The sequence below is a fragment of the Nerophis lumbriciformis genome, linkage group LG14 (assembly GCF_033978685.3).
Source record: "Nerophis lumbriciformis linkage group LG14, RoL_Nlum_v2.1, whole genome shotgun sequence".
NCBI classification, from domain to species: Eukaryota; Metazoa; Chordata; class Actinopteri; order Syngnathiformes; family Syngnathidae; genus Nerophis; species Nerophis lumbriciformis.
In genome coordinates this window covers 1,172,878-1,200,000 of record NC_084561.2, presented here as the reverse complement: position 1 = coordinate 1,200,000, position 27,123 = coordinate 1,172,878, and the positions used below count along the sequence as shown (strand labels likewise).

The window sequence follows — 27,123 nt, the reverse complement described above, 5'->3', positions numbered from 1 at the left end:
AACACTGCAGTGCATTCATGCGTCTAAAATGATCCATACGTTTTTTCATGTAGTATATGTAATACAATTATATATTTCTTCAATGAAAAAGCAGATCTGAAAACACATCCATTTAATTAGTTTTACTCAGCCCCTTAAGTCATCCAGCAGCTACAAATAATACATTTATGTTACCGAACAGATGATTAGTCTAATATTGTGTATGTTTCTGACGGTCCAAACATGTTGACAAACTTGGCAGGCACGCACGCACGCACGCACGCACGCACGCACGCACGCACGCACGCACGCACGCCTCGCCGGGGTCCGGGACCGAGGCCCCTTCCCCCGAGAGGGCCCCACCGGGAGCCGTAGCTGAGGCGATCCGCGAGAAGGGCCCGACGCACGTCCAGGGTCACCACCGCGCCCACCGCACCGACACCCCGCCTCGTCCGCCTTCGCCGCGGCCGGCGTCACGCGCAGCAGGTAAGCAGCTTACCTGCCCGCCACCCCCGTGGCCGGGGGCTCGTAACAGGGGTCACTCCGCGCGCTCCACCCGCGCAGCTTAACTGCCCGCCACCCCTGTTGCCGGGGGCGCGTAACAGGGGTCACTCCGTGCGCAGTGCGCTCACGAAAGGGGTGGGGCTCACCCTGGTTGATATAGAGAGCAGGACGGTGGCCATGGAAGTCGGAACCCGCTAAGGAGTGTGTAACAACCCACCTGCCGAATCAACTAGCCCTGAAAATGGATGGCGCTGGAGCGTCGGGACCATACCCGGCCGTCGCCGGCAGCGAGACGCGCTTGGAGGTGCGCTCAGCGCGGCTCCCATATGATTGCGCACTGGTGTGCGTCTGGGTTGTGACAGCGTGGCACGCGAATGTCTGTGCTGCATTGGATCAGTCTCCTTTCTTTAACAGGCAAAAGCTTTATAACCTCACTAATGCCTTGCATCGTCTATATTAGATATATAACAACGGGCGGGTGCGGGCGGGTGCGGTTCTGATCAAATGTTAGATCGGGTGGATTGCGGATGGTTGACGACTTTCTGATGCGGTTGCGGATGAAATAATTGCCTATCCGCGCATCTCTAATACACACAATACACATTCATATACACTCACACAAACACGCACACACAGATATATGTATGTGTATGAAATGTGTGTATATAAATGTTTACATATGTTTGTGTATATATATATATATATATATATATATGTCTTAATAAGGTTATCCAAAAAATAGTGCTCGATACCGTAGTAGAGCGCAATATATGTATGTGTGGGAAAAAAAACTCACAAGACTATTTCATCTCTACAGGCCTGTTTCATGAGGGGGTTCCCTCAATCATCAGGAGATGATCTCCTGATGATTGAGGGAACCCCCTCATGAAACAGGCCTGTAGAGATGAAATAGTCTTGTGAGTTTTTTTCCCACACATACATATATATATATATATATATATATATATATATATATATATACACACATCTATTTATATATACTGCATATACATACACACAATGCACGCATGCGCACACACACACACACACACACACACACACACACACACACACACACACACACACACACACACACACACACACACACACACACACACACACACACACACACACACACACACACACACACACACACACACACACACACACACACACACACACACACACACACGTTCTTCAAAAAGTATTGATTTTGAATTGAGAATCGCTTTGAATCAAGAATGGATTCTGATTCTAATCGTTCCCCCCAAGAATGGAATGCAATGGTATGGTATGGTATGGTATGGTATGGTATGGTATGGTATGGCGGCCAAAGATTGACGGGCCTATCAAAGATGTTTATATACTGCATGAATGGACCCACACATTTTCACCACAAGTTAGTGGTTGACAAACAATTGTGTCATTATAGAAGGTGTGGATTACAATACAGACGTCAACTTAAGTGGGAACCCCAGTCAAGTTTGGTAGAAAAAAAAACTTGCACTTGCTATGAAGGTCATGACCAACAAGTCTTTCGATCGCTCACCTTGTTAGCTTGAATGAGGTGGAAGTTTTTCCCGTAAACTTTGTAGCCTTGCTCAAAACTCCCGCACTCCTCGTCACTCCAGCTGCACAGCTCTTCTGCAGAGAGCCAAGTGACCTCATCAACCACATGACACGGATCAGGACTATACAGCATCCTTGGACAGGCTAACCTCCTCCAACCTCCGAGGACAAAGATCCGAACTATGGGAGACCGGGCTTTCTGCTCCGCCGCTCCCAGTCTGTGGAACGCTCTCCCTGACCACCTGAGGGCACCACAGACTGTGGATGCTTTAAAAAAAGGCTTAAAAACCGTTTAAAAAAAAAAAAAAAGCCTTTTTTTTTTTTAGATATTAGTGTGCTAGTTCTAGCTATTAGGCTGTTGTAGTTTTTATTTTTTATTTTTTTTTACTATTTATTTTGCTTGTTGGGGGCAGCTACTTGTGGTTCTAGCGTTGTTGTTTGTTTTTTTCAATGCACTGTAGCACTTTGAGGTTGTCTGCTCAATGTAAAGTGCTTTTACAAATAAAATCTATTATTATTATTATTAAAACTAGCAAGTATTTGCAAAACCGTAGTTTTCTTGTACTTGGCATGAATAGGCTGAGGTGGAGTCCCACTCCAAGTTGAACGACACTCACCACTGAACACTTTCACATTGAAGCTCAATCGTCGCAGCGCCTCGTCTGCGTTGAAGTTGCATTTCACCAGTTCATACAGCGCCTGGCAACGTACACCAAAATAGGTTGTAAAAACGGAGCGATATGTTGAAAATCATTAAAAAAAAATACTTAGTTGCTGTCAATGCTTGACTGTGACTTTTGACGTGATCCAGCGCCTTCATGCAACGGTACCTGTTCGTTGTCTCGGGCGGCGCCGCTAAGCGTCTGTTTGCACATTTCCCCCGGCCTCTGCGCGCTCAGCAAGAACGCCTCCACTTCCTGCGCCGTCAGAGCCCCAGGTCTCCACAACAACTGGTCCCCACTGTTGTACGCTGAAGCCAGAAGAACAGGACAGTCAGGTTGCCAACTAGCGAGAAGTACGTGATTCCCAACCACTGTGGGAGATCACCATGCAGGGGCCTCATGTAGTAAGACAAAAACCTGGCCTGCGCACTTTTTCGCAGCAAAGTTGAGCTTTATCAAGAGTGACCTGAAGGTGGAAATGTGTCATGTTCACGTGCGCTAGAGATGCGCGGTTTGCGGACGCATTAATATCTCTTAGCCACGAATGCGTGGCCAAGAGATATTAATGCGTGGCACGCATTGAATGTCTCTGCTACATTGGATCAGTCTCCTTTCTTTAACAGGCAAACGCTTTATAACCTCACTAATGCCTTGCATCGTCTATATTAGATATATAACAACGGGCGGGTGGCGGGCGGGTGTGGTTTTGATAAAATGTTGGTCCGGGTGGATGGCGGATGGATGACGACTTTTGTGATGCGGTTGCGGATGAAATAATTGCCTATCCGCGCATCTCTAACGTGCGCACATTTCTACCGGTGACACACACAGGTAGTCGTTCGGGCGTTGTCAACATTTGATTTCAACGATGTACAAAAGATCGAAAATACACTTTTTCGCCAAATTTTGCCATATTTGTGAGAACGTCTATTAATTCATCTTGGCGATCATTTTGCCGCCTATTGCTGTTACAACGTGAAGGATGGTCCCAAATTTGTGTCACGTGGCTGCTCCTGCAAATAGCTCTCCTGGGTTGTAATAATAAATTGAGTAATCAAACAAGAGTCAAAGTCTTTCGTATCCTTTTTGATATGTTGATACGATTTTTTTCTTTTTTAAATTCATATTATGTTTATAAAGTCAGTAAATATGTCCCTGGACACATGAGGACTTTGGATATGACCAATGTATGATCCAGTAGCTTTCCGTGCATATTGTAAAAACAAGATAGCTGAAAAAAAGATCCGGCCAGAGAACATTATCAACATGGACGAGGTTCCACTGACTTTTGATATTCCTGTGAACCGCACTGTGGATACAACGGGAGCACGTACGGTGAATATTCGCACCACAGGGAATGAGAAGTCATCCTTCACTGTGGTTCTAGCTTGCCATGCTAATGGCCAGAAACTTCCACCCATGGTGATATTCAAAAGGAAGACCTTGCCAAAAGAGACCTTTCCAGCCGGCGTCATCATAAAAGCTAACTCGAAGGGATGGATGAAGAAAAGATGAGCGAGTGGTTAAGGTAAGTTTAAGTTTACGCGAAGAGGCCGGGTGGCTTTTTTCACGCAGCTCCGTCCATGTTGATATACGTATGTTTGTGATTGCACATTTGCGTACATTTTGGGAGTGAACGGAGTTGTTAGAACGCTGGTTTTTAATATATTATTAAAGTTTGACTGACCTATCTGACTGTTTTTTTGACATTCCTTTAGCGCAGTTAGATGCGGCTTACAACATGGGGCGGCTTATAGGTGGACAAAGTTTTGAAATATGCCGTTCATTGAAGGCGCGGCTTATAACCCAGGGCGCCTTATGGTGCGGAAAATACGGTAGTTATTATTTCTCCGTCTGTAGAAAAGACACGCTCACAGGGCACAGAGGAGGCGTCAGTGCGACACAGTTGGCGTATCGGTCACGTGACCAAAACAGCTCATGATCGGTCACGTGACTTTCTAAAAGCGGTACGCGCACCGACACAGGGTTTTGCTCTATGAGCTCGACGCATGCGCCGATGCATCGGTGTTGCCGGACCCATCACTACTACTTAGTAATCTATCTATGCCAGCGTTATACAGGTAAAAGCCAGTAAATTAGAATATTTTGAAAAACTTGATTTATTTCAGTATTTGCATTCAAAAGGTGTAACTTGTACATTATATTTATTCATTGCACACAGACTGATGCATTCAAATGTTTATTTCATTTAATTTTGATGATTTGAAGTGGCAACAAATGAAAATCCAAAATTCCGTGTGTCACAAAATTAGAATATTACTTAAGGCTAATACAAAAAAGGGATTTTTAGAAATGTTGGCCAACTGAAAAGTATGAAAATGAAAAATATGAGCATGTACAATACTCAATACTTGGTTGGAGCTCCTTTTGCCTCAATTACTGCGTTAATGCGGCGTGGCATGGAGTCCATGAGTTTCTGGCACTGCTCAGGTGTTATGAGAGCCCAGGTTGCTCTGATAGTGGCCTTCAACTCTTCTGCGTTTTTGGGTCTGGCATTCTGCATCTTCCTTTTCACAATACCCCACAGATTTTCTATGGGGCTAAGGTCAGGGGAGTTGGCGGGCCAATTTAGAACAGAAATACCATGGTCCGTAAACCAGGCACGGGTAGATTTTGCGCTGTGTGCAGGCGCCAAGTCCTGTTGGAACTTGAAATCTCCATCTCCATAGAGCAGGTCAGCAGCAGGAAGCATGAAGTGCTCTAAAACTTGCTGGTAGACGGCTGCGTTGACCCTGGATCTCAGGAAACAGAGTGGACCGACACCAGCAGATGACATGGCACCCCAAACCATCACTGATGGTGGAAACTTTACACTAGACTTCAGGCAACGTGGATCCTGTGCCTCTCCTGTCTTCCTCCAGACTCTGGGACCTCGATTTCCAAAGGAAATGCAAAATTTGCATGGTTGGGTGATGGTTTGGGGTGCCGTGTCATCTGCTGGTGTCGGTCCACTCTGTTTCCTGAGATCCAGGGTCAACGCAGCCGTCTACCAGCAAGTTTTAGAGCACTTCATGCTTCCTGCTGCTGACCTGCTCTATGGAGATGGAGATTTCAAGTTCCAACAGGACTTGGCGCCTGCACACAGCGCAAAATCTACCCGTGCCTGGTTTACGGACCATGGTATTTCTGTTCTAAATTGGCCCGCCAACTCCCCTGACCTTAGCCCCATAGAAAATCTGTGGGGTATTGTGAAAAGGAAGATGCAGAATGCCAGACCCAAAAACGCAGAAGAGTTGAAGGCCACTATCAGAGCAACCTGGGCTCTCATAACACCTGAGCAGTGCCAGAAACTCATCGACTCCATGCCACGCCGCATTAACGCAGTAATTGAGGCAAAAGGAGCTCCAACCAAGTATTGAGTATTGTACATGCTCATATTTTTCATTTTCATACTTTTCAGTTGGCCAACATTTCTAAAAATCCCTTTTTTGTATTAGCCTTAAGTAATATTCTAATTTTGTGACACACGGAATTTTGGATTTTCATTTGTTGCCACTTCAAATCATCAAAATTAAATGAAATAAACATTTGAATGCATCAGTCTGTGTGCAATGAATAAATATAATGTACAAGTTACACCTTTTGAATGCAATTACTGAAATAAATCAAGTTTTTCAAAATATTCTAATTTACTGGCTTTTACCTGTATCTATGCCAGCGTTATATACTGACAGGCAGAACTATTAAGTGCTTATCCACTCCTTAATTAACCTCGGTATCCACCTGTTGCCCTTCAAACAAGAGCATTAGTGTGGAATTGTGCCTCGGCTAGATAAATGTTGGGAAACTGCCAGAGGATGAGAGAAGTCGCATTAATTCATTACCTATTTCCTGGTAAGTATAGGGACTGAGTGCAGGGATTGTTGCCTGGTACATGGAACCGACCATGATCTCCTAGGAAGGATGGCATAGACATTCGTTAAGTCCGTGTCAGGCTGCTTCAGTCAGGCCAAAACGTGCTGGGATGGCAACCTTGTGTTCTTCATTGGAGGGAAGAGATTCATTGTCCGAATCCTCGTCACATGAGCTGACTGGTGTGTCTTTGTCGCCGGCTGTGAGGGGAGAAAACACCACAAGGTTCGGTGATCCGCCGACTGTGTCTGAGCGCTTCTAGTCCTTTTTCCGGGACCGGAAGACACGGGACGGAGATGTGCCGGAACTTTGCTCTTTACCTTTTGCGAGTGACTTACCAGGCAGGTGGTGAAGCCGATCAGAGGTAGTGGAGGTGACCGACGGGGTGAGGTCATCCGCGGAGGACTCGACTCCCTCTTCTCCTTGGAAAAGGTCCTCGGTTATCTGCTTCTGGAGATGACAAAAAAAAAGCTTAAACTGAAACTGTTGTTTCCCCGACATGGAATTGATTGTGGTGCACTTCAAAATAATAAATACCGTATTTTCCGCACTATAAGCCGCACCTAAAAACCACAAATTTTCACAAAAGCTGACAGTGCGGCTTATAACCCGGTGCGCCTTATATATGGATTCATATAAATATTTATTTTCATAAAGTTTCGGTCTCGCAACTACGGTAAACAGCCGCCATCTTTTTTCCCCGTAGAAGAGGAAGCGCTTCTTCTTCTATGGTAAGCAACTGCCAAGGTAAGCACCCGCCCCCGTAGAAGCGCTACAGGTGCATTAAAACCAAAACAAACAGGCTAAAGAACAGCTTCTTCCCCAGGGCCATAACCATCCTGAACGGACTGCCCCATTGTCCCTCATAACTGCCTTCTCTTCGGTGCAATAACCCATTCCACCAACCACCCTGTTTTTTTTGGGGTTTTTTTCATGTATATATTCATTTCACACCATATTCATTGCACTTCTACATTTTTTATATTTTTATATATTTGCACATTGTTTTTCTAGCATGCACACATCGCACTGTATGGAATGGCCTCAATCTCGTTACCTTGCGTAATGACAATAAAGCTGATTCTGATTCTGATTCTGAAGAGGAAGCGCTTCTTCTTCTACGGTAAGCAACCACCCGCCCCCGTAGAAGAAGAAGCGCGCGGGTATTACGTTTCATTTCCTTTGTGTGTTCCATGTTGATATACGACTCCATGCGCGCCCACATCACAGATGGTGTCAAAAAACAAGTGAAGCACACAAATACAACACTCGCCGTCATTCCGGGTGGATTAACCAAAGAACTCCAACCGCTCGATATTGGTGTCAACAGGGCATTTAAAGCACGACTGCGAACGGCGTGGGAACAATGGATGACCGAAGGCGAACACACCTTCCCTAAGACAGGGAGACAGCGCCGGACGACATACGCCAACATCTGCCAGTGGATCGTAAATGCCTGGGCGGATATTTCGGTCACAACTGTGGTCCGAGCTTTCCGGAAGGCAGGATTCACAGAACTGCTGGACAACAACAGCGACACTGACTCCGACGAGACGGAGCCGGCCATTTTGGATCCCGTATTCGCCCAACTTTTTAATTCGGACACCGAAGGAGAAGAATTCGAGGGATTTATGAATGAAGAATAACTTCAGAAAGTGAGCGTTATGTTTATTTTGTGTGTTGTGACATTAACGTTCGAGCAACATTATGTTGCTATTGCTCTGCACTATTTTGAATTTTACTATGTTTGTGATTGCACATTTGCACATTACCGTACATTTTGGGAGTGAACAGAGTTGTTAGAACGCTGGTTTTTAATATATTATTAAAGTTTGACTGACCTATCTGACTGTTTTTTTGACATTACCTTTAGCGCAGTTAGATGCGGCTTACAACACGGGGCGGCTTATAGGTGGACAAAGTTTTGAAATATGCCGTTCATTGAAGGCGCGGCTTATAACCCAGGGCGCCTTATGGTGCGGAAAATACGGTATTGTTTTTTTACATGAAAACAAATGCAAAAAAGTAAATAGTGTATGAATGGATATAACGTATTTTCTGGACCGTAGAGCGCACCGGATCTCATCTGTGGCTCACTAGTGCAGGGGTCGGCAACCCGCATGCGGCTCTTTAGCGCCGCCCTAGTGGCTCTCTGGAGCTTTTTCAGAAATGTATGAAAAATGGAAAAAGATGAGGGGAAAAAAAAATAATTTTTGTTTTAATATAGTTTCTGTAGGAGGACAAACATGACACAAACCTCCCTAATTGTTACAAAGCACACTGTTTATATTAAACACGCTTCACTGATTCGAGTATTTGGCGAGCGCCGTTTTGTCCTACTAATTTTGGCGGTCCTTGAACTCACCGTAGTTTGTTTACATGTATAACTTTCTAGGACGTGTTTTATGCCACTTCTTTTTCTGTCTCATTTTGTCCGCCAAACTTTTAACGTTGTGCATGAAAGGTGAGTTTTGTTGATGTTATTGACTTGTTGGAATGCTAATCAGACATATTTGGTCACTGCATGACTGCAAGCTAATCGATGCTAACATGCTATTTAGGCTAGCTATATGTACATATTGCATCATTATGCCTCATTTGTAGCTATATTTGAGCTCATTTAGTTTCCTTTAAGTCCTCTTAATTAAATGTATATCTCATGACATACTATCTGTATGTAATATGGCTTTTAATTTTTTTTGCGGCTCCAGACATATTTGTTTTTGTATTTTTGGTCCAATATGGCTCTTTCAACATTTTGGGTTGCCGACCCCTGCCCTAACCCTAACCCTGATATGGGCATCTACATCAACTATATGATTTGCCTGAGAAGCTGGACAGGACAAAAAAATAATAAAGAAACTACAGGTAAAAGCCAGTAAATTAGAATATTTTGAAAAACTTGATTTATTTCAGTAATTGCATTCAAAAGGTGTCACTTCCATCCATCCATCCATTTTCTTGTACATTATATTTATTCATTGCACACAGACTGATGCATTCAAATGTTTATTTCATTTAATTTTGATGATTTGAAGTGGCAACAAATGAAAATCCAAAATTCCGTGTGTCACAAAATTAGAATATTACTTAAGGCTAATACAAAAAAGGGATTTTTAGAAATGTTGGCCAACTGAAAAGTATGAAAATGAAAAATATGAGCATGTACAATACTCAATACTTGGTTGGAGCTTTTTTTGCCTCAATTACTGCGTTAATGCGGCGTGGCATGGAGTCGTTGAGTTTCTGGCACTGCTCAGGTGTTATGAGAGCCCAGGTTGCTCTGATAGTGGCCTTCAACTCTTCTGCGTTTTTGGGTCTGGCATTCTGCATCTTCCTTTTCACAATACCCCACAGATTTTCTATGGGGCTAAGGTCAGGGGAGTTGGCGGGCCAATTTAGAACAGAAATACCATGGTCCGTAAACCAGGCACGGGTAGATTTTGCGCTGTGTGCAGGCGCCAAGTCCTGTTGGAACTTGAAATCTCCATCTCCATAGAGCAGGTCAGCAGCAGGAAGCATGAAGTGCTCTAAAACTTGCTGGTAGACGGCTGCGTTGACCCTGGATCTCAGGAAACAGAGTGGACCGACACCAGCAGATGACATGGCACCCCAAACCATCACTGATGGTGGAAACTTTACACTAGACTTCAGGCAACGTGGATCCTGTGCCTCTCCTGTCTTCCTCCAGACTCTGGGACCTCGATTTCCAAAGGAAATGCAAAATTTGCTTTCGTCAGAAAACATGACTTTGGACCACTCAGCAGCAGTCCAGCTCTTTTTTCCCTTAGCCCAGGTGAGACGCTTTTCGCGCTGTTTCTTGGTCAACAGTGGCTTGACACGAGGTATGCGGCAGTTGAAACCCATGTCTTTCAAGCGTCTCTTGGTGGTGGATCTTGAAGCACTGACTCCAGCAGCTGTCCACTCCTTCTGAATCTCCCCCACATTTTTGAATGGGTTTTTGTTCACAATCTTGACCAGGGCGCGGTGATCCCTATCGCTTGTACACTTTTTCTGACCACAGTTTTTCCTTCCCTTTGCCTCTCCATGAATGTGTTTGGACACAGAGCTCTGAGAACAGCCAGCCTCTTCAGCAATAACCTTTTGTGTCTTTCCCTCCTTGTGCAATGTGTCGATGGTTGCCTTTTGGACAGCTGTCAAATCTGAAGTCTTCCCCATGTTTGTGTAGGCTTCAGAACTGGACTGAGAGACCATTTAAAGCCCTTTGCAGGTGTTTTGAGTTAATCAGCTGATTAGTTTGTGGCACCAGGTGTCTTCAAAATTTAACCCTTACACAATATTCTAATTTTGTGACACACGGAATTTTGGATTTTCATTTGTTGCCACTTCAAATCATCAAAATTAAATGAAATAAACATTTGAATGCATCAGTCTGTGTGCAATGAATAAATATAATGTACAAGTTACACCTTTTGAATGCAATTACTGAAATAAATCAAGTTTTTCAAAATATTCTAATTTACTGGCTTTTACCTGTATAGTGGCAACCTGGGGGGAAACCCTGTGTACGGCTTCTCACCTTGTCCAGAGTCATGCCTGGCAGAGTGGCGGCGACATGACAGTTCTGCTTGGCTGGATCAGACACCGTGTAGCCATAAAGTGCTAGCAGGTCCTCCAAGGGCAGCTCGCTGGCCTACAAAAAGACGATAAACAGGAATGGCGATCAGATAAATGTTGGATTTGTTTCGTTTTACAAAAGTTACTTCAAGAAGACATTCTTGACTCAAGAAAGCAACATGTAAATCCTTAAAAAAAAAACACAATAATCAGTAACAACATGGTGAGAGCTTTGCAAACATTCAAGGTTAGATAGCAACATTAGCTGTTAGAAGACAATGCCAACAAAATGCTACAGTAAAGCAGCAAGCACTAAACGATGGGGGGAACTACAAAAAAAAGAATGTATTCTTAATCAACCCTTGTGTAATTAGGGACCGCAATGTCCCTTTGGGACAGAGGACCCTATTGTAATTGTAAGGTTTTATTATTATTATTATACCGGCCGCCTCTTTGAGCTGTAATTTGACCCCCTTAACATGCTTCAAAACTCACCACATTTGACACACACATCAGGACTGGCGAAAATTGCCATCTAAAAACAAAAAACAAACCCCAAAACTCAAAATTGCGCTCTAGCACCCCCTAGGAAAAAACACAGACACAACTGCCTGTAACTTCCAGTAGGAATGTCGCAGAGACATGAAACAAAAACCTCTATGTAGGTCTCACTTAGACCTAGATTTCATACACAGACACCTTTCAGCAAAAATCAACAGGAAGTTGGCAATTCCCCTTTCAAAACAACATTTTAGTAAAAACAGTCACTTTTGCCTCTTTGAGCTGTAATTTGACCCCCTTAACATGCTTCAAAACTCACCAAACTGGCGAATATTGCGACCTAATAAAAAAAGCAAACCCCAAAACTCAAAATTGCGCTCTAGCGCCCCCTAGGAATAAAACACAGACAAAACTGCTCCTAGGAAGAAAACACAGACAAAAGCTACATTTCATAAATTGACAACCCCCAGCAAAAATCAACAGGAAGTTTGCAATTCCCCCTTCAAAACAAAAGTTTTGTAAAAACCAGTCACCTTTTTTCAAAAATTATCTCCTCTGAGCGCGTTTGTCGTGTCGGCTTTAAACTAGCACAGGAGAGAGATTGAACCCTTCTGATTAAAAGTTGACGAAAGAGTTTTAATTACTGCTCCGGTTTGGATTTTATGTGCCGTCAAAGTCGGTCCCGTCTATCGCTGCTTGCAGCTTTAATGTTCATATTGTTGTTACTCAGCCAGCGTTTGTGGGTCTGATGGACCCGTTGCATTTTGTGGCTTTTACAAAATCAAAACACTTTTATGTTCAAATACTGAACACATGTTTACCATATCCCAATAAACATCTGAGTAACAACAATGTGAACGTTGCACGGAAAATTTATCTGCCAGTTTCTGCATCCCACAGGGATTCTTTTTTTGTGTTTCTGCACCTGCGGTTCCCACACAAGGTTGCAACATTGTTTGTCAACACTGTCTGCTCTCATTTTCTCGCACATTTGACTCTCTGATGTTCTGTGTATCTACACTCTGTCCTCCTCCTGTCTAGGCCTGGTGTGTGTGTGTGTGTGTGTGTGTGTGTGTGTGTGTGGTACACAGAACATCAATTTCCACACTTATACAAACCCCGTTTCCATATGAGTTGGAAAATTGTGTTAGATGTAAATATAAACGGAATACAATGATTTACAAATCATTTTCAAGCCATATTCAATTGAATGCACTACAAAGACAACATATTTGATGTTCAAACTCATAAACTTTATTTATTTTTGCAAATAATAGTTAACGTAGAATTTCATGGCTGCAACATATGCCAAAGTAGTTGGGAAAGGGCATGTTCACCACTGTGTTACATCACCTTTTCTTTTAACAACACTCAATAAACGATTGGGAACTGAGGAAACTAATTGTTGAAGCTTTGAAAGTGGAATTCTTTCCCATTCTTGTTTTATGTAGAGCTTCAGTCGTTCAACAGTCCGCTGTCGTATTTTACGCTTCATAATGCGCCACACATTTTCAATGGGAGACAGGTCTGGACTGCAGGTGGGGCCAGGAAAGTACCCGCACTCTTTTTTTACGAAGCCACGCTGTTGTAACACGTGCTGAATGTGTCTTGGCGTTGTCTTGCTGAAATAAGCAGGGGCGTCCATGAAAAAGACGGCGCTTAGATGGCAGCATATGTTGTTCCAAAAGCTGTATGTACCTTTCAGCATTAATGGTGCCTTCACAGATGTGTAAGTTACCCATGCCTTGGGCACTAATGCACCCCCATACCATCACACATGCTGCCTTTTGAACTTTGCGTCAATAACAGTCTGGATGGTTCGCTTCCCCTTTGGTCCGGATGACACGATGTGGAATATTTCCAAAAACAATTTGAAATGTGGACTCGTCAGACCACAGAACACTTTTCCACTTTGCATGAGTCCATCTTAGATGATCTCGGGCCCAGAGAAGCCGGCGGCGTTTCTGGGTGTTGTTGATAAATGGCTTTCGCTTTGCATAGTAGAGCTTTAACTTGCACTTACAGATGTAGCGACCAACTGTATTTAGTGACAGTGGTTTTCTGAAGTGTTCCTGAGCCCATGTGGTGATATCCTTTAGAGATTGATGTCGGTTTTTGATACATTTTTGTCTGAGGGATGGAAGGTCACGCTCATTCAATGTTGGTTTCCGGCCATGCCGCTTACGTGGAGTGATTTCTCCAGATTCTCTGAACCTTTTGATGATATCATGGAGCGTAGATGTTGAAATCCCTAAATTTCTTGCAATTGCACTTTGAGAAACGTCGTTCTTAAACTGTTTGACTATTTGCTCACGCAGTTGTGGACAAAGGGGTGTACCTCGCCCCATCCCTTCTTGTGAAAGACTGAGCATTTTTTGGGAAGCTGTTTTTATACCCATGATGTTACCTAGGAGGTGTTTCCGTCTGTGACGGCATGCTGATACAATTTCGCTTGTTGAGGGATGACAGGTCTGGACGGTAAATAATAAACAGTTTCTCTTTCAAGCATAGGTTGCATCTTTTATTACCACTATTGTAAGGTGTGCTGGATGCAAGAATTTGCCATGTTATTGAATATTCAACATTATTGTCTTTGAGGTCCCAAATGTGTTTGCTGAGTTCTGTGGTATTCCGCAGGTTTTGGTTCCTGAAAGAAGCCTTGTGATTGCTCCATCTGGTTTTGAACTCTCCCTCGGTTAATCCTACATATGTGTCGGATGTGTTAATGTCCTTGCGTGTTACCTTTGATTGGTAAACGACTGATGTTTGTAAGCACCCCCCGTTGAGGGCAATCAGGTTTCTTAAGGCAGTTGCAGCCTTTGTTGGTTTTGGAGTCGCTCTGTCTGGGGGTAGACGGCTCATTTGCAATTGTTTTGTTGTGGTTTGAAATAATTTGTCGTATATTGTTCATACAGCTGTAGCTCAATTTAATGTTGTTCTTGTTGAATACTTTTCTTAGGGTGTTGCCTTTGGGGAAGTGTTTGTCGATCAGAGTGAGGAATTTGTGGCCAATATTAGTTGAGACGTTTTTGCTGTATGGGGGGTTGTACCAGATAATGTTTCGTTTTCTGCTCTTTTTTGGTTGGTTTCCTGGCATGGGTTCATAGGTGAGGGTGAAATTGTATCCGCTTTCATCAAGTGCTTTTTGGTACGGGGGGGTTGCTTGGTCAAATTCAGCTTTGCTAGATGACAGCATCGATAGCCTTTTATTAATTCCGGTAGGTATTCTTTCCGTGGTGGTGGGTTGGGTGGTTGCTGTCATGGTGCACGTATTGGAGTGTTGTGTTGGATTTTGTGAATGGTTGGTAGCTGTTATTTCTCAGGTTGAAAGTGGCGTCGATATATATATATATATATATATATATATATATATATATATATATATATATATATATATATTAGAGATGCGCGGTTTGCGGGCACAACCGCGGAGTCCGCGGATTATCCGCGGATCGGGCGGATGAAATTAAAAAAAATTAGATTTTATCCGTGGGTCGGGTCGGGTGGTTGAAATAAAAAAAAATTAGATTTTAAATAGATTCAGGCGGGTGGCAGTTAAACCAATTGGTAAATATATATACATAGTTAAATGTTGTTACCCACATACGAAAAACGAGCAGGCACCTGCTGCATATGCCACAACAGAAGAAAAAAACAAAAAGAGATGGACACTTTTACGGAGCGGAGAAGGGACGCCTCGCCGGGGTCCGGGACCGAGGCCCCTTCCCCCCGAGAGGGCCCCACCGGGAGCCGTAGCTGAGGCGATCCGCGAGAAGGGCCCGACGCACGTCCAGGGTCACCACCGCGCCCACCGCACCGACACCCCGCCTCGTCCGCCTTCGCCGCGGCCGGCGTCACGCGCAGCAGGTAAGCAGCTTACCTGCCCGCCACCCCCGTGGCCGGGGGCTCGTAACAGGGGTCACTCCGCGCGCTCCGCCCGCGCAGCTTACCTGCCCGCCACCCCCATTGCCGGGGGCGCGTAACAGGGGTCACTCCGCGCGCAGTGCGCTCACGAAAGGGGTGGGGCTCACCCTGGTTGATATAGACAGCAGCTGGACGGTGGCCATGGAAGTCGGAACCCGCTAAGGAGTGTGTAACAACCCACCTGCCGAATCAACTAGCCCTGAAAATGGATGGCGCTGGAGCGTCGGGCTCATACGCGGCCGTCGCCGGCAGCGAGACGCGGCTCCCATATGATTGCGCACTGGTGTGCGTCTGGGTCGTGACAGCGTGGCATGCGAATGTCTGCACTGCATTGGATCAGTCTCCTTTCCTTAACAGGCAAAAGCTTTATAACCTCACTAATGCCTTGCATAGTCTATATTAGATATATAACTACGGGCGGGTGCGGGCGGATGCGGTTCTGATCAAATGTTACATCGGGTGGATGGCGGATGGTTGACGACTTTCTGATGCGGTTGCGGATGAAATAATTGCCTATCCGCGCATCTCTAATATATATATATATATATATATATAATAAAGCATAGAGCTTTACTGCCCCCTTGTGGAACTGTGCTGTCACAACTCCCTCCAACCATAACAACACAGGCACTAACATGCAGCGGCGCAATAGAACTTACGGTCTGGGATTGGGCCGCCATCTTCATTGGATGAGGAGAGCCTCTCCTTCAGCTCCGGTTCAGACTCCTACTTCTTCGGCCGAGCGTCCTCATCGCGATACCTCAGCGTCTCAACTCAGCTGCAACTTTGGTGGGCAGGTCCAAAAGGCCCTCGGCTCGCCTGTGGAGGGAAACCAGAGTGGTCACATACAGCACTCAGCACAGGTTTTAGGCCACAATTAGATTTAGCGAAGCGGTTCACTTGGCCTACTGATAATAACTTTAAAAACGAGGTGCGTCTATAAAACCGAGAGGCATGTTGAGTGTGTCACACACACTCACAGAGCGCACAAGCAGAAACAGTGAGGAGAGGAGAGCTGGCAATTCTACTGGTTAATAAAGAGGGTGCGTGAAGCGCAATATGGAGGTATTTGGGCTACAAAACTATCGATAAAGATGACACTTTAAACACGGAAGCACTACGTTGCGAGAAGTGCTTTAAAACACGCCTCGTCAAAGATGACAAAACCACCTGCGCTTCATATTGAGGAAAACATTTAAACAACAATCAACCAGGCCTGCACAATGAGTTTAAAGGTTGTGTAGATAACTAGCTCTCCTGTTGAGCACATGTAGATACGTAGACGCGCACACAGCTGGTTGGCTTTTTGGCAATTAGTAGCGGAGTCCAAACCGCCCACGTAGCGCCAACTAATGCAAGTGAAATGACTGAAGTTTGTAACAAATTGCTAGAATTTGTGTTTTAACTTTAACAATGTGTGTTTTATCTGTCTACTTTTAGCTATAGTATTGATTTTTTTAGTATCTACTAATGATTGTATTTGTCTTAAAGAGACTAAGAGTGGCAACAATAATCATGAAGCATTTAATACAATGTCAATAAACAATTCTATTCTTTTTCAACCCAATCCTAGATTATGGCAGACTAGATGTAGTACCCGTATTTTCCGCACTATTAGCCGCACCTAAAAACCACAAATTTACTCAAAAGCTGACAGTGCGGCTTATAACCCGGTGCGCTTTATATATGGATTAATATTAAGATTAATTTTCATAAAGTTTCGGTCTCGCAACTACGGTAAACAGCCGCCATCTTTTTTCCCCGTAGAAGAGGAAGTGCTTCTTCTTCTACGCAAGCAACCGCCAAGGTAAGCACCCGCCCCCATAGAAGAGGAAGCGCTTCTTCTTCTACTGTAAGCAACCACCCGCCCCCGTAGAAGAAGAAGAAGCGCGCGGATATTACGTTTCATTTCCTTTGTGTGTTTACATCTGTAAAGACCACAAAATGGCTCCTACTAAGCGACAGGTTTCCGGTTCATGAAAAGACGCAATCTCTCCATCCGCACACGGACTACTATTTCACAGCAACTGCCTAAAGACTTTCAAGAAAAGCTGGCTACTTTCCGTGCATATTGTAAAAACAAGATAGCTGAAAAAAAGATCCGGCCAGAGAACATTATCAACATGGACGAGGTTCCACTGACTTTTGATATTCCTGTGAACCGCACTGTGGATACAACGGGAGCACGTACGGTGAATATTCGCACCACAGGGAATGAGAAGTCATCCTTCACTGTGGTTCTAGCTTGCCATGCTAATGGCCAGAAACTTCCACCCATGGTGATATTCAAAAGGAAGACCTTGCCAAAAGAGACCTTTCCAGCCGGCGTCATCATAAAAGCTAACTCGAAGGGAAGGATGGATGAAGAAAAGATGAGCGAGTGGTTAAGGTAAGTTTAAGTTTACGCGAAGAGGCCGGGTGGCTTTTTTCACGCAGCTCCGTCCATGTTGATATACGACTCCATGCGCGCCCACATCACGCTGGTTTTTAATATATTATTAAAGTTTGACTGACCTATCTGACTGTTTTTTTGACATTCCTTTAGCGCAGTTAGATGCGGCTTATAACACGGGGCGGCTTATAGGTGGACAAAGTTTTGAAATATGCCGTTCATTGAAGGCGCGGCTTATAACCCAGGGCGCCTTATGGTGCGGAAAATACGGTACACACCAATTTGGAGGCAGTGTTAAATAGCTCCATCTAAAACAAGGACAGATACAGGTTAGATTGTCTCGCTTTTATGGCTGCAGCTATCGATTATTTCAGTAGTTGAGTAACCGAGCGATTACTTTATTCGGTTATCCCAGTAATCGGATAAAACACACTTTATAGCCTAAATGCGTATTTTAGGGAAATAGTTGAAATAAACAAGGGAATTTTGTACTCGCCATAACCTTCATTACCTTCTATTTACCTTCTTTGAACTTTTTTACCTTCTACATTTCTTATTTACATTTTGTTTACCTTCTATTTAACCTTTTATTTACCCTCTATCTGACTTTGTTTTCTTTTCAGTAACCTTACCTTACATTTTATTAAACTTATGTTACCTGGAATTTACCTTTTATTTACCATTTTTTACATTTTATTTTCTACTTTTACCTTTTTTTCTAACTTATTATAACCTTCTCTATTCCTTATTTGACCTTTTATTTACTAGCTTTACCTTCTATTTACCTTTTGTATTACCTTATTTGACCTTTTATTTACTTCTTTTACCTCCTATATTCCTCATTTTACATTTGATTTACCTTAGTTGATCTTTTATTAGGGCCCGCATGGCCCATTGTATAAGTTATGCAATGGGACATAAGGACCTATTGAATTTGTAAGGTTTTATTCTTTATTCTTTATTCTTCCGCCGCCACATTAAACTGTAATTTGACCCACTTAACATGCTTCAAAACTCACCATATTTGACCCACACATCAGGACCTGCGAAAATTGCCTTTTTAAAAAAAAAAACGAACCACAAAACTCAAAATTGCGCTCTAGCGCCCCCTAGGAAAAAAACAAACTAGACTGCCTGTAACTCCCACTAGGAAGGTCGGAGAGACATGAAACAAAAACCTCTATGTAGGTCTCACTTAGACCTACATTTCATAATAGGGCTAAAATCAACAGGAAGCTGGCAATTCCCCCTTCAAGACAAAAAAGTACTAAAAACAGTCACTTTTGCCTCTTTGAGCTGTAATTTGACCCCCTTAACATGCTTCAAAACTCACCAAACTGAACGCACACATCAGGACTAGCAGAAATTGCGATCTAATAAAAAAACCTAACCCCAAATCTCAAAATTGCGCTCTACCGCAATTTTTGAATAAAACACAGAAAAAACTGCTCCTTGGAAGAAAAAAATGACAAAACTGCCTGTAACTCCCACTGGGAAAGTCGGAGAGACATGAAACAAAAACCTCTATGTAGGTCTCACTTAGACCTACATTTCATAAATTGACAACCCCCAGCAAAAATCAACAGGAAGTTTGCTATTCCCCCTTCAAAACAATTTTTTTGTAAAAACCGGTCACCTTCCTTCAAAATCTATCTCCTCTGAGCGCGTTTGTCGTTTCGGCTTCAAACTAACACAGGAGAGAGATTAAACCCTTGTGATTTTATGACCCTTCAAAGACCCGCTGCGCTGATGCTGCTGCGCTGCTGTTTTTTTTAAGATGGCTGCTTAAAAGCAGGAAGCACCAGCGTGCCCACACAATGCAGACAAGGTAGGTACACTAGACAAAAGTATTGGGACACTTATGACTACCACCGGACAAAAGTATTGGGACACTTAGGCCGAAAACTGGACAAAAGTATTGGGACACTTAGGCCGAAAACTGGACAAAAGTATTGGGACACTTAGGCCGAAAACTGGACAAAAGTATTGGGACACTTATGACTACCACCGGACAAAAGTATTGGGACACTTAGGCCGAAAACTGGACAAAAGTATTGGGACACTTAGGCCGAAAACTGGACAAAAGTATTGGGACACTTAGGCCGAAAACTGGACAAAAGTATTGGGACACTTGGGACTACAACTGGACAAAAGTATTGGGACACTTAGGACTACAACTTGCCAAAAGTATTGGGACACTTGGGACTAAAACTGGACAAAAGTATTGGGACACTTAGGCCGAAAACTGGACAAAAGTATTGGGACACTTATGACTACCACCGGACAAAAGTATTGGGACACTTAGGCCGAAAACTGGACAAAAGTATTGGGACACTTATGACTACCACCGGACAAAAGTATTGGGACACTTAGGCCGAAAACTGGACAAAAGTATTGGGACACTTAGGCCGAAAACTGGACAAAAGTATTGGGACACTTAGGCCGAAAACTGGACAAAAGTATTGGGACACTTATGACTACCACCGGACAAAAGTATTGGGACACTTAGGCCGAAAACTGGACAAAAGTATTGGGACACTTAGGCCGAAAACTGGACAAAAGTATTGGGACACTTAGGCCGAAAACTGGACAAAAGTATTGGGACACTTATGACTACCACCGGACAAAAGTATTGGGACACTTAGGCCGAAAACTGGACAAAAGCATTGAGACACTTATGACTACCACCGGACAAAAGTATTGGGACACTTAGGCCGAAAACTGGACAAAAGTATTGGGACACTTATGACTACCACCGGACAAAAGTATTGGGACACTTAGGCCGAAAACTGGACAAAAGTATTGGGACACTTAGGCCGAAAACTGGACAAAAGTATTGGGACACTTAGGCCGAAAACTGGACAAAAGTATTGGGACACTTATGACTACCACCGGACAAAAGTATTGGGACACTTAGGCCGAAAACTGGACAAAAGTATTGGGACACTTAGGCCGAAAACTGGACAAAAGTATTGGGACACTTATGACTACCACCGGACAAAAGTATTGGGACACTTAGGCCGAAAACTGGACAAAAGTATTGGGACACTTATGACTACCACCGGACAAAAGTATTGGGACACTTAGGCCGAAAACTGGACAAAAGTATTGGGACACTTAGGCCGAAAACTGGACAAAAGTATTGGGACACTTAGGCCGAAAACTGGACAAAAGTATTGGGACACTTAGGCCGAAAACTGGACAAAAGTATTGGGACACTTGGGACTACAACTTGACAAAAGTATTGGGACACTTAGGACTACAACTTGCCAAAAGTATTGGGACACTTGGGACTAAAACTGGACAAAAGTATTGGGACACTTAGGACTAACACCTGCCAAATACGCGGGCCCGACCAACGCTGCTTGCAGCTTTAATTTATTTTGTAACCTTCTATTTACCTTATTGTACCTTCCATTTACCTTTTTTCACCCTCTATAGTCCATTCTTGACTTTCTATCTACCTTTTTACTACTTTTACTTTCTATTTGCCTGGTTTTACCTTCTATTTACAATTTTAGTACCTTCTATTAATCATTTTTGGCTTCTATTTACCTTATTTTACCTATAACTTACCCTTTTCACCTTATTTTTTACTTATTTTTACCATGCTTTACCTTTTATTCAACTTCTTTTACCTTATTTTATTCTGTCCAGATTTCATAATATTTTATTGGTTACCCTTTAACAATAAATTGAAGCAACAGAGTATAAATTGATGGATTCATCGTTGCAGCCCTACTCTCTTTACTGCGTTCCACCAGTGCTGTGCACCAAGTTATCAATTAGAAACGATCCCACTACCAGTTTAAGTTCTGTATACAATGCAAAGGAAACTCTACTGTTGGGGCTCTGACAGGCATTTTGTTCAATCTCTGTGTAAAAAAAGGTTACAGACTTCGATTTGCATTCCACAATCCCAGTCTGAGGTCAGAGATCTCTGACCTCACAGTTACTAATCTGAAAGACAGTCAACAATGACAACATATAGATTCCTGTTTCGGCTAAAACACAGAGCAACATCAAAACGCTTCAAACGCAGAAATGACCTGAAACCAAAAAAACACCATAAAGCCGCCGCAACAAGAAAATGTTGCCAATGCATAAACGGTGCATGATTAAAAACAAACGCAAAAGAAAAATGCTGCAGATCCCAAAACCACACACACACAAACCCCCAAAACAACTGCATGAGATAAATAGTGCAAGTTCACAGAACAAAATGGACGTTTGCCAGGCTACCAGGGCAGACATGAGCAGGATGTTAGGATTTAAAAAAATACCCCCCAAAGATTAAAATGTCCCTTTTTGTTGAGCCTAACTAGAGCTGAAGCTGTCGATCATTTTAGCAATTGACTCATTTACCGTATTTTCCGCACTATAAGGCGCACCTAAAAACCACAAATTTTCTCAAAAGCTGACAGTGCGCCTTATAACCCGGTGCGCTTTATATATGGATAAATATTAAGATTCATTTTCATAAAGTTTCGGTCTCGCAACTTCGGTAAACAGCCGCCATCTTTTTTCCCGGTAGAACAGGAAGCGCTTCTTCTTCTACGCAAGCAACCGCCAAGGTAAGCACCCGCCCCCATAGAACAGGAAGCGCTTCTTCTTCTACAGTAAGCAACCACCCGCCCGCGTAGAAGAAGAAAAAGCGCGCGGATATTACCGTTTCATTTCCTTTGTGTGTTTACATCTGTAAAGACCACAAAATGGCTCCTACTAAACGACAGGGATCCGGTTCATGAAAAGACGCAATCTCTCCATCCACACACGGATTACTATTTCACAGCAACTGATATTCCTGTGAACCGCACTGTGGATACAACGGAAGCACGTACGGTGAATATTCGCACCACAGGGAATGAGAAGTCATCCTTCACTGTGGTTCTAGCTTGCCATGCTAATGGCCAGAAACTTCCACCCATGGTGATATTCAAAAGGAAGACCTTGCCAAAAGAGACCTTTCCAGCCGGCGTCATCATAAAAGCTAACTCGAAGGGATGGATGAAGAAAAGATGAGCGAGTGGTTAAGGTAAGTTTAAGTTTACGCGAAGAGGCCGGGTGGCTTTTTTCACGCAGCTCCGTCCATGTTGATATACGACTCCATGCGCGCCCACATCACGCTGGTTTTAATATATTATTAAAGTTTGACTGACCTATTTGACTGTTTTTTTGACATTCCTTTAGCGCAGTTAGATGCGGCTTATAACACGGGGCGGCTTATAGGTGGACAAAGTTTTGAAATATGCCGTTCATTGAAGGCGCGGCTTATAACCCAGGGCGCCTTATGGTGCGGAAAATACGGTAATCGACGAATCGAATAAAACACCCTTTTTTAGCCTCAATGCGTGGTTTAGGGAAAATATTTTTCACTTGCCATAACCTTCATTCTTTTTTTTCCCTAATAAATGTAGCAAAAACCCTAAATCTTCGCTGTTGGCTGCCACACAGATCACGGTACCCACACACCCCGCTCTCATGTGTGCTCCATCACATGAAACCATGTATTTCAAGTTCCGGGCACTCCATGCCGTGCAGGATTTGATGAATTTATTATTAATAATGCGCATTAAACAAATAATCGAAGCAAGAGAATACAAATATAAGCTTTTTTGTAATCAAATTAACGGTTGCAGCCCTAATAGTCACCACAATGCTGTGTGTTCTTCTACCCATGCACATACCTGCCAACTTTTGAAATCAGAAAAACCTAGTAGCCAGGGTCCAGGGGCCGCAGGCCCCGGTAGGTCCAGGACAAAGTTCTGGTGGGGGGTTCAGGTTTCGCCCCCCCCCTGACGCAAAATGATTATTAGCATTCCGACAGGTTAAAATGTTGCTAAAACTATCACTTTTCTATCAGTCACAGTGACTTTTCAAAACAAAAATATTACAGCAAAAATCATATGGGTTGATTGACATGTTTATTCTGTAAGCTAACTTCAATAGTTTGAAATGATTTTGACAGTTAATGCCAGTTATCCTGTCAACCTTTCACAAGACTTCAATTTGTTAATTGAAAGTATAAACACTATAAACACTTTTACAGTAAACAAATGGTAAAACAGTACTAAACAATTCCATTAAAAAAAAAATTGGTGTCATTATTAACTTTCTGTCCAAGCTTGTATAATCTACTGCCTTGTTCAATTGTAAAAAATATTCTGTGCCTAAAATTCACATTTCTATCACAATTATCATACTGTAAACATGGTAAGCTAACTTCATTAAAATTAATAGTCCTGTCAATAGCATGGAATTACAATTCAAATGTAGCTTTTTTGTAAGCCTTTCAAAATAATTCAAAATGAATGAAAATTAATTGAAGCCATCAGACACTTGAAAAGTGGCACATCACATCTCTAATGTAATCATTTGAACTTTTCAACAGAAATAGCACTGCAAAAATATTAAGGACATACTTCTGTATTTTGGTAGTTATGCTGTCAACATTTAACAAGATTTCTTCAACTTGGACTTGAAAGCATAAATAGTATAAACACTTTTAACAGTATAACAGTACTAAACAATTCCAATAGATAACATTGGTGTCATTACCTTTTTGTTTGCTCAATTATTGCCTCCGTAAATAAAACTTCGGCATTTATCACATCCAAAGAATCTGTTTGGGCGACGAAAAACGTTGAAAGTTTTCCACTTGTATCGCTAGCAACGGCATTAGACTTGTGTTTTTTTTGTCCCAACGTGGTCTTTTACATCGCTAATTCCTCCGTGTCCGATGGAAAAATCTTGTCTGCACAAGGTGCAATTCGCGTAGTTTTCACCCTTTTTGGAACGGATAATTATTCCCGGATAGGCTTTTGAATATTCTTCACGGAATGACTGCGGTTTTCTTTTCGGTTTAAGACTGGTTTGCGATTTTTCTCCGGCTGATTCCATGATCGTTCGCTCGTTTGGAAACAATGGCAACTGGTGCCTCGTGCTTGGCAGCGGTGCTATAAATAGCCTCGCGCATGGCATTCGGAATGGCTCGATAGGAAGTTACGGGAAGCAGTGTCGATTGTCATTGTTGTTACGCGATTTCGTGAATAAAACTTAAATTTTTTTTATTTTTTTTTAATTAATGAAAAACCGTATTTTTTATCACTGCAACCGTAACCCGGAATAGGTTGATGAAAACCGTACTAATTACGGGAAAACCGGAGTAGTTGGCAGGTATGCATTCATTATGAGTACCGGTCAGTTTTGATACGGCTGTCTGTATTTTTGTTTAATCCGGCTGATTGTCGTAATTATGACACTTCAGGTGCTTATCAACCGTCCTTTTAGCGATCCAGTAATCCACAGGCCAATATCAATCCCCTCAAAAAAGTGAGTATTTAAATGAATATAATAATCCATAAAGTTGCTCCGACATGTCTCTGTCGCGCCGCATTTACGTAGCATCAAAACACACCTTGCTTAAATGCACACCTACTAGAGATGCGCGGTTTGCGGGCACAACCGCGGAGTCCGCGGATTATCCGCGGATCGGGCGGATGAAATTAAAAAAAAATTGATTTTATCCGCGGGTCGGGTCGGGCGGTTGAAATAAAATTTTTTTTTATTTTAAATAGATTCAGGCGGGTGGCAGTTAAACCAATTGGTAAATATATATACATAGTTAAATGTTGTTACCCACATACGAAAAACGAGCAGGCACCTGCAGCATATGCCACAACAGAAGAAAAAAAGAAGAAGAGATGGACACTTTTACGGAGCGGAGAAGGCCCCCGACGCCTCGCCGGGGTCCGGGACCGAGGCCCCTTCCCCCGAGAGGGCCCCACCGGGAGCCGTAGCTGAGGCGATCCGCGAGAAGGGCCCGACGCACGTCCAGGGTCACCACCGCGCCCACCGCACCGACACCCCGCCTCGTCCGCCTTCGCCGCGGCCGGCGTCACGCGCAGCAGGTAAGCAGCTTACCTGCCCGCCACCCCCGTGGCCGGGGGCTCGTAACAGGGGTCACTCCGCGCGCTCCGCCCGCGCAGCTTACCTGCTTGCCACCCCTGTTGCCGGGGGCGCGTAACAGGGGTCACTCCGCGCGCAGTGCGCTCAAGAAAGGGGTGGGGCTCACCCTGGTTGATATAGACAGCAGGACGGTGGCCATGGACGTCGGAACCCGCTAAGGAGTGTGTAACAACCCACCTGCCGAATCAACTAGCCCTGAAAATGGATGGCGCTGGAGCGTCGGGCCCATACCCGGCCGTCGCCGGCAGCGAGACGCGCTTGGAGGTGCGCTCAGCGCGGCTCCCATATGATTGCGCACTGGTGTGCGTCTGGGTCGTGACAGCGTGGCACGCGAATGTCTGTGCTGCATTGGATCAGTCTCCTTTCTTTAACAGGCAAAAGCTTTATAACCTCACTAATGCCTTGCATCGTCTATATTAGATATATAACAACGGGCGGGTGCGGGCGGATGGCGGGCGGGTGCGGTTCTGATCAAATGTTACATCGGGTGGATGGCGGGTGGTTGACGACTTTCTGATGCGGTTGCGGATGAAATAATTGCCTATCCGCGCATCTCTAATGCACACCTACCTACCATGCTAATTGGTTGTATTATATATTTGATATATCATGTAAAAGGTCTGTGCTCTGCACATGAATGCCATACATAAATATTTTCTCCAGTTAAGCGTACTAGTGTGCCGTGAGATACAGTCTGGTGTGCCGTGGGAGATGATCTAATTTCACCTATTTGGGTTAAAAACATTGTTTGCAAACCAGTAATTATAGTCTGCAAATGGTGTGTTGTTGTTGAGTGTCGGTGCTGTCTAGAGCTCGGCAGAGTAACCGTGTAATACTCTTCCATATCAGTAGGTGGCAGCCGGTAGCTAGTTGCTTTGTAGATGTCGGAAACAGCGGGAGGCAGGGTGCAGGTAAAAAGGTATCTAATGCTTAAACCAAAAAATAAACAAAAGTTGAGTGCCCCTAAGAAAAAGCATTGAAGCTTAGGGAAGGCTATGCAGAACGAAACTAAAACTGAACTGGCTACAAAGTCAACAAAAACAGAATGCTGGACGACAGCAAAGACTTACTGCCGAGCAAAGACGATGTACATCCGAACATGACATGACAATCAACAATGTCCCCACAAAGAAGGATGAAAACAACTGAAATATTCTCGATTGCTAAAACAAA

At 43.6% G+C, this 27,123-nt stretch overlaps 1 protein-coding gene across 1 annotated transcript in view; it reads right to left on the bottom strand.

Annotated features, from left to right (window-relative positions):
• mier2 (mesoderm induction early response 1, family member 2) overlaps window positions 1-27,123 on the bottom strand; it is a 60,308-nt gene that overhangs the window by 26,886 nt on the left and 6,299 nt on the right. The window contains exons 2-9 of the mRNA XM_061976265.2: window positions 16,250-16,409; window positions 11,128-11,241; window positions 6,926-7,037; window positions 6,708-6,787; window positions 6,560-6,629; window positions 2,883-3,022; window positions 2,670-2,751; window positions 2,033-2,127 (exon numbers count right to left, since the gene is read on the bottom strand). Coding sequence (XP_061832249.2) covers window positions 2,033-2,127; window positions 2,670-2,751; window positions 2,883-3,022; window positions 6,560-6,629; window positions 6,708-6,787; window positions 6,926-7,037; window positions 11,128-11,241; window positions 16,250-16,276 — 720 coding nt within the window. The 5' untranslated portion in view covers window positions 16,277-16,409. The remainder of the gene's footprint in view (window positions 1-2,032; window positions 2,128-2,669; window positions 2,752-2,882; window positions 3,023-6,559; window positions 6,630-6,707; window positions 6,788-6,925; window positions 7,038-11,127; window positions 11,242-16,249; window positions 16,410-27,123) is intronic.